Genomic DNA, 13,447 nt, shown 5'->3' with positions numbered 1-13,447 from the left:
TTGGTCTAGTTCGGCAAACGAGACCCTCTGTCTGTCCCTCTCACTCGCTTTGACCCCGCGTATTCCACTTTGCTGGACCCTTTAGTTGGCTTTTAACTGCTATTTCGAGTAGTATTTTTTCAATACCAAATTTACTAAAATACAGAATTGTTATCAATTCTATTTTTTTTTTTTTACGGGCATGCTCACCTGATCTTAAGTGCTACCGCCACCAATAGACACTGTTAATGCCAGAAGGCTCGCGAGTGCGAAGAAGTAAAAAAAGTAATAGATTATAGATTTTTTTTTAAATCTATTACTCTTAATTCTTAATTTTAATAGCTAAACCTTTAATCATATGATATTAAAATTACAAGAAAACCTAAAGTTAGTCCAAAGAATTCATTGAGTACAAACGAGATTTGAATTAAATTAAATATCGGAAGCCATATAAATAAGATTACTTTCCCATATCAAACTGATTACGATTTTTAATCAAAAATCTGTTTTTCGATTGTTTGGAATAGAATTATATCTATAGATACTGAAAATAATGCTTACTACGTGCTTATACAACAGTAAACGACCATTACGTAAAAAATAGATTAGCTTTCATCAAAGTAACATATTGTTACGCGCTATAGGATCGGATAGAAAACGCCGTATATATCTTGAAGGGTTTATTTTAAAATATATTAACGAAGAATTTGTTTGGAAAAGCCAAAAAATACACGCAGAATTATATTTGCCACACACAAAATACTGTCACTTTAATTGCGCGAACTACACACACACACAGTACTTTATCACTTGTCGTCCATATTCGCACTGTCTCTTCGATGATCCGTCCTTGTCGTATAGAGTTCTAGTATGTTCAGTCTGGCTTCGAGAAGTTCTCTTCTAGAAGAAATCTTCCCTCTCCTTGTCTCACACCTAGAAAGTTCAGTCTAGAATATTCCTTCATCAAAGGGGGGGTATAACCAGTCTTGAAAACGTCTAGAACGTGTTTCTCTTGTATTACTCTACTACACTTGCTCTGAAACAACCTGAAAAATTGTTTCAGACTCCTGAAAACGAGGGTAACATTACGCAAATTGTAATTTTCTAATATGTGATTTTTGCACTACTTTCTATTTCGACGCTATTCTTTCTATTTCATTGTAACAATATTAATATACATATATCTATAGCTTTTGATTTAACATGTTATTAATATTTGGTTTCTTGTGCATATCGTGGTCACAGATTGTCTAATTTGGACTTATTACTTCATTTAACTTCTTGCCGGTGCGGTTTTAAATAATTAGAGATGATTTAATGCCAGACCTAAGACAACCTGAGAAAGCAAATTTTATTTTCGGAAGTGGCCCCGACCTTGAGGTTTGGCGCAACGCCAGCGCACAGCTGTAGTGAGATTTCAATAACCTAATTTCGGGAATAAGTAAAAGCTACACGAAACAGACTTTCATCATTTGTGATCGTCACTTGTTTGTATCAAACGCTCTGTGTAAAATTTGTATGAAAAGTTTTTGTGCTTACTTTGTCTGAACTGCGTTTTAAGTGTCAAACTCATTTTGGATTTCGAAGGTGCTCTCCTTCGGAATTCTAATCGATGTTCATTATTAGAACGGGAATGTTACAATTTAAGGGGCAAACTGAATTTTTTTTTTCATTTGTTTCCAAACTAGGACCCTTTTTTCCTGCATTCTCGAAAATTTACACTCCTCTTAGAAATAATTAAGAAAGGTTAAGGTACTACAGCTATTAATTAAAACGTTTTTAACCGCCCCCGACTGTGACTGTCTTCTCACTACTACTAGGTGTCTATCTACTGTACTGTTTCTCACCAATATATAGTCTCATTCCTGTGAAACGTGTTAGTGTTATTTTATTTGACTGAATTATACGACTTTAGTTAAATAGTTCGAAACATATATTCGCCAAGTCTCGCCACAGAATATTTCTATCATTCATAATAAAGTAATAAATATAATAAATAAAAATAATAAATGTCGGAACACATGCTTCTGGCTCTATCCCAGCACAAACCGCTGTGTCAGTGTCTAGGGGTGAACTGCGGAGCGCAGTGGAGAGCTGAAGTAATGAAGCGCGCCGTCTCGGAATAACAATTAGTTTTGTAAAACATTAAATTAATGTAATTTGGTCAATTTTTTCTCTGAAATGGATTAGTTGGCTTGCGATAAAATATATCGTGTAAATTTCAAAATCATCATCCATATAAATTTTCGTTATAAAATGAATTCAAAATCTCAAAAATTGGCTATGTTTGGTTTTTTTTTCTATCGAGCTAAGTTATTTAAAACGTATATCGATCTTTTAAAATGGATGGATAAACTACCCAACTCTATTTGATATTTTTTCTAATCGCCCTTCTTAAAGAAGCGTTGACAAAAAATCGAAAGAAACACTGTACATTTTTGGAGTTTGGCGACCGGATGGGTCCTTAAGAATTTAGTATCAATAAGGCCCTTTAATCCTAATCCTTTGAAGTCTTTTAGTACTTAGATGAAACCTAGAAATGTAAAGACAATTATAATTAGATTATGTCGTAACCTAATTAACTACTTAATTATATTAACTCTGCAAATGATGCAGAAGGCGCCTTTAATTACAAGCTGTAATGGAATGTTAATTGATGCGACGATAAATTGTTTTACTGAACATGAATGACCAATATTTATTTTTATTGATTGCTATTATTAAATGAATTGTATAACGTGGGTAAACGGAGAGAAGGCTCACCTGCTGCTAAGTGATACAGCCGCCCATAGTCGCAAGTGCGTTGTCACCATTTGAGAATTTGTAAGCTTCATTTTTGGAGGACTGTAAGTCGAATTGTTTCGGAAGTACTTCAGTGGACAGCTAGTTCCACATTATTGTAGGGGTCCGTTCAAGTATTTAGTAAGCAGATTTACTGTAATTGCCCCCTCCCCCCCCCCTTTTGACAACAAAAGTTAGCAAAGCTTTCAAAAATAATAGTATATAAAATGTAATATGTGTAAAAATGTAAATAATTACTGTTGACGTAATCACCAAATTAAAAATAAAAGAAACCCCCCCCCCTTCTCCACCTTTTTACGTTACATACGGTAGCTTCAGAAGACCAGTTTATTAAACCAGTACGGAGGGAGGACCGTCCTTGCACATAAAAATTCTGGTATAGGATTATTGTATTAGCGGGGTACCGCAGCGCGAAACACAAACGTCAACTGATTAACCAATCACACGATTGATACGTCACCCCCTCCCCCCTCTCACACCAAAATCGCCTCTGACCAGGCAATCTGTTCAAGATGTTTGCTGGTATTTGTAACTTAACTAATGGTTGCGATAACTTGCGTGATGTGTAAATTGCTATAACTATTAACTTGGAAATTATCATATTTGTCTCCTACGCACTTGCGAGAAATAATTATATGTCAAATATAAGGCTATTATGGCGGACAATTACAGAGCTGTCTGGATTTTAATGAGTTTAAATATTTTGTAATTCGTTTTAGGCGTTTAAAGTTTATTAACTGGTACTTTGAGGATGTATTACAATTTGTGAGAAAAAGCGAGTGCTTGAAAAAACTAATGCAGAACAATATCGCTACTGCGAATTCACTCTGCGAACATACAAATATTTCGATAGTGTCGGACTTCGGAGACAGCATTTAGTATGCGCAACTTCCTGGATAACGGGGATCTGTGCAACAGACTGGTTCTTGCCTTTGGTATCGCATTACCTAGGCTTTCGCCAAAAAAAAAAGTTGTATAATTTCAAATGTTTTCTTTATACAGTTTTTAGGATCTCTTTACTCGGATTTTCGTAATATGAGCAAATAAGAATGAGCGTAGGGTTTTTGTATGTATTTTGTGCGTAACTGAACCGTGTGTTCAAAGCGGCTTGATTAAATGACTGATAGATAGATATTCTTTCTAGAATCTATGGAACATTTCGTCTCGTCAAAGATCGCCCTCATTATTTATCATATATTTCAGTGGCATGGCGGAATTACCTGCGAAGCGGCGGCTGCATCTTCATCAATGGGAGGCGCCGGTGCACCCTTACTTGCTGACTCTGAATTGATAAAACTCTGCCCTATGTGCCGAGTGCCCATCGAAAAGGATGAAGGCTGTGCCCAAATGATGTGCAAGCGATGCAAACACGTCTTTTGCTGGTATTGCCTGGCCTCTTTAGATGTAAGTGTGACAAAAATTGTCATAAGATACTTCAGATAAAGTCCTCGATTATACTAAGAGAAATAATTAAGCAATATTTTAATAAATTTTAAACATGAACTTTAATTTTTAATAAAAGTTTGTGGGTTTGTAGAAAAATATACGCTATATAATATATATGTATTCTATTTGCTCAAGTCTATATTTTTAAAATTTTTTTGTTTCCAGGACGATTTCCTCCTGCGCCACTACGACAAAGGGCCGTGTAAAAACAAACTAGGCCACTCTCGCGCATCAGTTTTGTGGCATCGCGCTCAGGTAACAACCATTTTTATCATAACAGCTGCAATTACCAAATTTTCCTTAGACAAAGCACTCGCGAGCCCCGTTTAATAAAAAAAATCTTACTTTACCTCTTAATGTAATCTTAATTTACCAAAAGATTTACAGACTAGAGTAAAAATCGACTTGGTGTATTACTTAGAGAAAATGTATTACTCAATGAATGCTTATTTGCTTCAGTTTGTAGTTGATATAAATATAGTAACGTGTGATATGTTATGTACGAAACAAATAATATAAGAATTGACTAATTATTTATTTTATTTATTTATTCCACTACATTTATTTGACTAATAACGTAAAATTCCTTTAAATACAAATTTGTACGCCATTGTGTGTGGCAGAATATGAGAACTAACGATTGTACCATCTTACACATTTTTGTACCATATTCTTGTAATAAATTATTATTATTACCATTACCATTGTTCTGTGTATGTGTTGTGTGTGTCTTGTGTATATGTTAGTCACGACCAAATATGTAGTAAATGTATATCTCATTATCCTGACGTTAATTACAGGTAGTGGGTATATTTGCTGGTTTCGGTTTGCTGCTGCTAGTTGCTAGTCCGTTGCTGTTGCTGGCTGCGCCGTGCATTGTTTGCTGCAAATGCAGGTAAGGTCTTTATATAACCACAATCTCTTACTTAAAGAAACTCGGGATAAAGCTTTTTTACTTCCGTATCCATGTTTGATATACCAGGCCATTTCGTGTAAATTATAAAATAAAAATATAATATATTTATATATATTCTGCCAGTTCTCCACTTTTTTTAATATTTTTTTTAATACTTAGAGAATGGTGGTTGCACACAATTATATTCTTTATCTCATGTAAACATAATTAATTATTGTAATTAAATCAAAAATACAAAATTTTCAAATTAAATATACAGATTTTTTATGAGAAAAGTTTAATTCAATAGAAAGCCATGGATGGCAAACAATATTTAAAATTGAAATTAGACCTATCCGAAATTTATTTTCTAATAATACTCTAATATAATAGTATCTTAAGGACGTCATGTCAAGATGTTTTCATGTACATCTTAAATTTAAGAAAATACAAAAAAAAACGTCTAAACCATTCTCGATTCCACTTGAACACAACGTCCCATACAAGGATAAACTAATATAAGCCATTGGTAACATTAATTAAATTATTTCAGATTATGCAATCCAAATACAAAGAACTTAGAAGAGGTGGACGAAATCGAAAGCATCAGTCCCGCCCGAGAAGACGAGGACAGATCGCGGTATCTCGCCGAATGACGGTTTTAAACATATTAATAAAAAGTTTTAAAACTACCCTCACTTTACATACCAGTACAAGCAACTGCGGTTACATGTGTTTGCGTGGCTGCGGTTTTTTCCCGCTATTGTAAAATCAAAAATATTTATTGTATATGTTTATCAATTACATTATATACTTAAAATCGACTGCATTTAACAAAACATTGTACGCAAAAAAAATTTTTTTTTTCGTTTTTTTTAATTATTGTCACGTGGTATTGCGGTTAACCGCAGGCGGGAAAAAATGGGAGTTTCTGTTAATTTGAATATTGCTTAAATATCTTGGAAAGTGTTTTTTTTAGTCAGTCGATTTTTGTGTCAGAAAATGCGATGGTATAAATTATTTATTGACTATTTAAGATCTCGGTAAAAGATGTACTTTACTAATAGACATACAATTGTACATATGTAGATTATGTAAGATCTAAAATCTAATTTAGATGAATCATCGAAAAGGCATTTTAAAACTTAAAAATAATTTATTTAAGACGCAAGGTATCTTGAAAAAAATCCTGAAAAAAATAGTTATGGTAGCAAATAATGCCTTAAATTTAAAAGAAACAAAACTTCATTAAAAAAACTTAAAAAGCTGTGATTTAAACACGCTTTTTTTGTGGTAACATTATCTGAAGAAAGTCTGAATATAATTTAAACTCAAAAGTTTCTATTTTTTGCTAAATATCGATAGATTGATAAAGCAATTTGTGTGATCACAAAAAAAAGAATTTCCGTCTAAAATCGGTTAAGTAGTTTTCGAGATGTTCACGCATTCAAGAAACAAGCAAATGCGTTGTAGGTATATAATATAAGTATTCAAGACGGTTTATTTTTTTTTAATTCAGGGTACAAATGTCGCTTTGTTTTGAAGTTTGTTTCTTTTAAAAAAAATTGTTTTGCTATCAGCGCAACTACTAGGGGGTATTGTACTGAAAATATTATATTAACCTTTATGCGGTGAACTCAACACTGCCCAAGGTGTCAAACTATAATAACGTCATCGAAAGATGGCGCTGGCATTTTGTCTTAGTACAAAAGATTTAATTAATAGGGATGGCTTTCGTATATGCTATTCGATGGGGTTCGATTTCCAGCGAAGTATTTCTGGAATTTACTAACGCACTTTATCAATGATAGACTAGATTGTCCCATGCCCCATTTGTAAACAGCTACGATCAACAACGGCAATCCTAATTTGGGAAAATCGTATTTTTTTACGGTTCGGATGATTTAAAAAAATCATCCAACTTGTAGCAATTGTCATTTTGCCGGGTTTTAGTCGTACCATAAAGATTTTTATATAAAAAAAATATCGGTTATAAATTGATTGATATATAATTTGGAAGTTATTAGATCATATTATAGAACTTCAAATAGTCTGCAGCAACATCTCACGGCAGTTTCAGTAAAAAATACTAGTCTCAGGGTTCCCATCTCCTTACCATAATTTAATTACACCTTTTTCATATGAAATGATGAAGTAATGTTCGCGCATGTTTACTAAGAAAACTTAAATTTTCTATGATTTACACAAGTACTTAAATAATGTAATAATATATATTATAAAAACTTCTGCGCATCTAATCAATGGCCATTAATTAGCATCATATAGAATTTGGTTATGTATTTCATACATATATATTACGTTCATTTTTTTCCTTACTAGGGTTTCCTGGAAAAGATTGCTTGTTGGCAATAAGACCAATTATCCCTTATAATTTTACTAAATAGAAATAAAAATATACTTACAGTCCTCTACGCCTAATCACTTGCGGATGTGTGTGTCTTTGGGTGTTTGACGAATTTCACTAGTAATTTATTCGTAGATGTTTTTATTATTTGACTGAGTTAGTAAAATGAGACTGAGTAAAGTTTTGTTGGAATATTCTTCAAATGTAAATGTTCACTCTGACTTTCATATAGCCACAAACAACTAGATACGCGCCCTTCATTAATTTAACAACCAGATTGGATGAATTTGTGGGTAGTTTTGAGGGTAAAACCATGGAATAACAAATTCTTACTGAGCCAATAAAAATACAATATACATTTAAATAAAATTAATTGTAATTATTGTAACAGTTCTTTAAGAGGAAACCGATTCGACTATAAATCACAATTGTGCTTACCTGATCTCGTTCGTACTTATTTATTCAGGCCTTGACTGATACCTTGATTTGCCTAAAATATCCCAGTCCTTTATAATAGGGTTCAAATATTACTACATTTTTTTCTCAATATTGGAGTACGCAATAAATTCAGTATAAACCCATGAATCACCATCACAATTCTTAATCAAGGTATTAGTTTTGGTTGGTAAATTAGGACATTGCTACAATCCACAAACCTTGGAGCATAAACTTCATACTACATAATGGAGAAGTCTCTTCCTTGGTATAAAGTCTATTTACAAAAATGTTTTTAATATATGAAACTTATTTAACCCCAATATTTCCATACAAATTGCGCTTAGCGTACATAGAATAGTTTTATTGTAATACTAATGTAATTGTGTGATTTATGAGAGTATTTATTCTACAGTGAGCAAAATAGTATATATTTAAAGCAATAAAAATTATTTTGATCACTGATTATGTCTTAGGTTCGTTTTACAAGACTACTCAAATATAGAACTAGATGAAATTGTACCGACATTTTTAATCTGTTATTTTTGTTTACTAAATAATATATTTTTTAAATTATATTTGTTGTTAATACATGGTATGTTTACTGCTGCAACAAATGCAATTTAATAGGCGTTAGTTTCTTTAAGAAATAAAAGAATGAAGGGTTTGTTTTTAATTTTGGAGATCAAGTTCAGGTTTGAGAAATGTTTTGTAAACCGAACGTAAAGTGTGCTAAGTGTAACTGCAATGCAGTGAGAATCAATTCAAATATTTACACATTATTTTTCTAATCACTTGAATAAAAACAAATCATTGTAACACACTGCTTTCCATGTGTGCGCTCACAAGAGCCTTAACAATGTAATTAAATCTAATATTTATGTCTTAATGTAAATAATAATTGTACTTAATATGAGGTTCGATGTAATGGATTCACTCTCTCAAAATTCAAATCTTTTATTTTGAGAATGAAGTGGAGGGTAGTTCATAAACTCCTGTATAAATGTGGGTAGTTTCTTATAAGCAGAAACTAAATAAAAAGCATTTGCACAATTGTATGATAAAACACTGATAGCCATTTCATTTAGTCTTGGTGATTATATGTTAAATCCTTACATTATCAAAGCCCATAGTAACCCACAAGTTTATCATCTATTTCAAAATGGTATAACAATTCTAACCCTTAGTCATTACAAACGACCCTCGTTAGCTTGTCGTAGCAAGCTAGAGAAGCATTTGTAGAATTATCCAGGAATGTCTATAGGTTTTAGATGTAAGGTTAAGTTAAGTTCTCAATATTGACTTTGTTTACGTCCATTTTGATTTTTTTATTGCTTTACATCTGTGTTGACTACAAATAATAGTGGAAACTGGAAAGTTGAATTTGTATGGACACAGATATGTATAGCATTTAATCTTAATAATGTCCTTTAGGAATCCTAAGTGCAATCACTTTGGTCCTTTTAGTTTCTCATTATTTTGTATATATGAAAGAAAAGATATTTTTTGTTATTAATATTTGTAAATGTAGTTTTATTTTGTTGAAAGAATATTAACTTTCTGTTGATAGATATAATAAAGAATTTTTGATGACTCTAAATGAAGTTTTAACAATCCCTTTAATGGAAAGTATGAATAATATAAAGAGAAAATACTGGTAGTAGAACACATACAATCAAAATATCTTACAGTTTTAGATGACTGCAATACCTATACAAACACACAACTTATAACATAAGTATGTATCCTTAGATTTCAAAAAATCTCCAAGCTTATGGAAAACTGCCATACTATTTATTTATGTCAAGATACAATCTTGCAAGATTTATTAAATAGCAGTAAATATTTTTTTTTACAATGAGATACCTTGTAGCTACATATTGTTATTCAAAATTTGCAGTAAAAAATAATATCAAATAAAACATTTATTTACATATTTATTCCTAATTCAATGCTACAGCTTAGGACATGAGAGATGAATACTTTACCACTTTCTTGAGAGACCAGCAGTAGAATCAAAAAGCAAAGGGTGTTTGAATTCTCCCCGCATATCAACCATATAATGCATAGAGTGATTCTTAACTTTTAGAGGAAGTTGAACTTTAGCAAACTTCCTATCTTCTTTACAACATACATTCTCTATAGGAACTTTCATAATTCTATTTTTTCCAAAAGGTGTGTAAGTTACAAAAGTAAGATGCCTTCCACCTTTGTTGAGAATTAGATATCGCACTGATTTAAGTGTAAACATCCATATCATCCCCAGTGAGCCAGTACCTACAATCAAATATTTGGTATACTATTGCATTGTTATAAAAATTATATGTACATTAACATTCAGAAGAAAAAATCAGGAAAAATCAGCTTAAATATGCATAAATGAGACTTGAATATAAATCATAAAGCAAAAGAAAACTGGGTTTACATTGTACTGCTGTTGTGCAATTATGAACTTAAAATTTTATATAACAGAGATTTAAAACAGAAAAATATAACAACCTACCAACAAGAAGGGCTATAGCTCCTAAAGTATTCTTGTACTTGTTTTCACCTAGATTGATTTTTCTAAACCATGGAGTTTCTTCATCATTAATTATTGATGAGTCCACAGGAGCATCTCTCAAATTCTTTAGGGCAAACACTCCTAAATAACTCCAAAATATGTATTGCACGACAGCGAATACATTCATATACCTAAAATACTTTGGGTTTTCGTATTTAAATAAAATTACATCCTTTGTTACTTTGGTATTAACATCATGTATGGGTTTATTAACAGAGGAAGTAAATCTCTGACCATTAATTTTATTTATGTAATATTGAGGAGAATGCCGAAGGGAAAAAGATGTTCGTTTCAATATTGAAAAAGAAAATGGTAAAAACATCTTAATCGTTTATTTCTTTAGAATATATTTTGAATTCAAGACTCAAATTATAAATTCTACATCTATACATAACCCTAATCTAAAAATTCAAAACACTCAACAGCAAACAGACTAGAGAAATCAGAAAACTATATTAATTTTTAATAGTCAAAAATCTATCTCTACAGATAACATACTATACTCACATTCCACAAGAACAATGAAAACGTATCAAGAATCAAGATAAAGTTGGCTTAAACTTAAATATTCTGGAACATCTAAATTTGAAAATAAGTATTCTTAAAACCGTTATGCTTTGGAAATATTGTATAATATATGTATGGTGTTTATTGTCCATTTCTATATCAAAATTTAAAAATTAATGTGAAACAAGGCATGTCATTATGATAAAACTTAATATTTATTCACATAGGTAACATAAAAATTCATATTTAATACAGAAATAACATAATACATAAAAATATATCTAATAACTAACCTTAAAATTTAATTATTAAAAAATATTATTAAAAGGAGTCCCTTTATAGACCAGTGCCGAAGCCTTCAAAAATAGTAAAAAACGAAAAAAAATTACAGTAGGATGAAACCCATTAGAAATGCAGGGGAATATGATCAAAATGAAAGGAAAAATAAATTACGGTCGATCCGAGTTCGGGAAGTGGGAGGGGGGTGACTTTTAAGGGGGAAAAATTGTTTATCTTGATTTCCGGCGAAACTACCAGTCCTATGGAAAAAAGTTAAATGGCAAAGTTGTAGGTCATAAAAAGATCTACAACTTTGGTATTTACAATTTTTTCACATAACCTCAAAATTTAGGTGAAAAATTAAAAAAACCAAGTTTTTAGTTTTTTATTTATATCTTTTTTAAAAAGTTTTTTTTTTCTACGAAATTTGGTGAAAACTTACCTTATTATGTCCCAAATATACTGTAATTTATTTGATTAAAAATATTTATTTTTTCGCCTCATTTTAACTTCATATCAAAAAAGCACCCTAATTTTCAATCGAAAATTCTGACGTCAAAATTTCAGCTTTTTTCAAAAAGTTTGGGGGCTTTTTGTTCGTTGAAATGTCTACTTTCTGATGGTGTAAAAAAAAATATACATTACTATAGGAAATATTATTAGAAAATGCAAAAAATTGAAAAAACCTCAAATTCGAAAATTTTCTTTTTATTATGTACAATTTTGAGGTATTTATTAAAATTTACACTTTAATTACTCAAAAAACGTAAGATTTCATGCTTCATTGATAAACGAAAAAATTGCAAATTAAAATATACTTCTATAATTAACAAACAAATAAGTTAATAAAGTTAATATTTAATAAGACATATACAATATTTTGAAAAAGTTGTAGAATCTTCTGTAAATAATATTTGTAGATGCCTATTTATTGCTGTTTTAAGATAATTTATATACCTGAGTGACCTTCGGTGAATTTTGAATTTTTCTTTGAATAAAGTAAATTTCTCACAAATCACTTAGAGTAACTCAGCCTGCAGGTGTATTTTTAAAAACGATGTTGTACACTACTCTGTATCTCGAATACTGGCTAACGGTTTTTACAGCTGCTACGAAATAGCAGGTAGCAGTAAGGCCCAGACCCTCCTAGGTCTATCCCCACTTCTCAATGAAATAACTTACACTGGGCTTAAATTCACCGAAGGTCACTCAGGTATATAAATTATCTTAAAACAGCAATAAATAGGCATCTACAAATATTATTTACAGAAGATTCTACAACTTTTTCAAAATATTGTATATGTCTTATTAAATATTAACTTTATTAACTTATTTGTTTGTTAATTATAGAAGTATATTTTAATTTGCAATTTTTTCGTTTATCAATGAAGCATGAAATCTTATGTTTTTTGAGTAATTAAAGTGTAAATTTTAATAAATACCTCAAAATTGTACATAATTATAAGAAAATTTTCGAATTTGAGGTTTTTTCAATTTTTTGCATTTTCTAATAATATTTCCTATAGTAATGTATATTTTTTTTACACCATCAGAAAGTAGACATTTCAACGAACAAAAAGCCCCCAAACTTTTTGAAAAAAGCTGAAATTTTGACGTCAGAATTTTCGATTGAAAATTAGGGTGCTTTTTTGATATGAAGTTAAAATGAGGCGAAAAAATAAATATTTTTAATCAAATAAATTACAGTATATTTGGGACATAATAAGGTAAGTTTTCACCAAATTTCGTAGAAAAAAAAACTTTTTAAAAAAGATATAAATAAAAAACTAAAAACTTGGTTTTTTTAATTTTTCACCTAAATTTTGAGGTTATGTGAAAAAATTGTAAATACCAAAGTTGTAGATCTTTTTATGACCTACAACTTTGCCATTTAACTTTTTTCCATAGGACTGGTAGTTTCGCCGGAAATCAAGATAAACAATTTTTCCCCCTTAAAAGTCACCCCCCTCCCACTTCCCGAACTCGGATCGACCGTAATTTATTTTTTAATACAGTTGCTCAAAAAGTGGCATATTGCAGGGAGGTATAGCGTTCGGAAAGTGGGCTATTACACACTCGTGCTTTTTCTTTGCCATTCCCGCACTCGTGCGTTTTCTTTGCCAACTGTCAAAACAATGTGTATTAAAAAGAAAAAAACAACCACGAAGGTTTTATT

The 13,447-nt window shown here is 31.0% G+C and overlaps 2 protein-coding genes across 6 annotated transcripts in view; one reads left to right on the top strand and one right to left on the bottom strand.

Annotated features, from left to right (window-relative positions):
- The window catches only part of LOC110992667 (probable E3 ubiquitin-protein ligase RNF144A), an 86,281-nt gene extending 76,759 nt beyond the window's left edge, over positions 1 to 9,522 (top strand). For all 5 annotated transcript variants that reach the window (XM_045630916.1, XM_045630917.1, XM_045630918.1 and 2 more), the window contains 4 exons: positions 3,985 to 4,185; positions 4,393 to 4,482; positions 5,028 to 5,122; positions 5,676 to 9,522. In XM_045630916.1, coding sequence (XP_045486872.1) covers positions 3,985 to 4,185; positions 4,393 to 4,482; positions 5,028 to 5,122; positions 5,676 to 5,778 — 489 coding nt within the window. In that variant the 3' untranslated portion in view covers positions 5,779 to 9,522. The remainder of the gene's footprint in view (positions 1 to 3,984; positions 4,186 to 4,392; positions 4,483 to 5,027; positions 5,123 to 5,675) is intronic.
- A 312-nt stretch (positions 9,523 to 9,834) lies between these two features.
- LOC110992660 (transmembrane protein 223) lies at positions 9,835 to 10,924 on the bottom strand. The gene is made up of 2 exons (XM_022258574.2): positions 10,426 to 10,924; positions 9,835 to 10,199 (listed from the first exon to the last, which is right to left on the bottom strand). Exons 1-2 carry the CDS (start codon positions 10,805 to 10,807, stop codon positions 9,907 to 9,909), a joined length of 675 nt encoding a protein of 224 aa, XP_022114266.2. The 5' UTR covers positions 10,808 to 10,924; the 3' UTR covers positions 9,835 to 9,906.
- Positions 10,925 to 13,447: the final 2,523 nt, after the last annotated feature.

Source organism: Pieris rapae, chromosome 13 (genome assembly GCF_905147795.1).
Source record: "Pieris rapae chromosome 13, ilPieRapa1.1, whole genome shotgun sequence".
In the NCBI taxonomy this organism is placed as follows: domain Eukaryota; kingdom Metazoa; phylum Arthropoda; class Insecta; order Lepidoptera; family Pieridae; genus Pieris; species Pieris rapae.
Note: the sequence above shows the minus strand (reverse complement) of the source record. Positions and strands in the feature narration are given on the sequence as shown.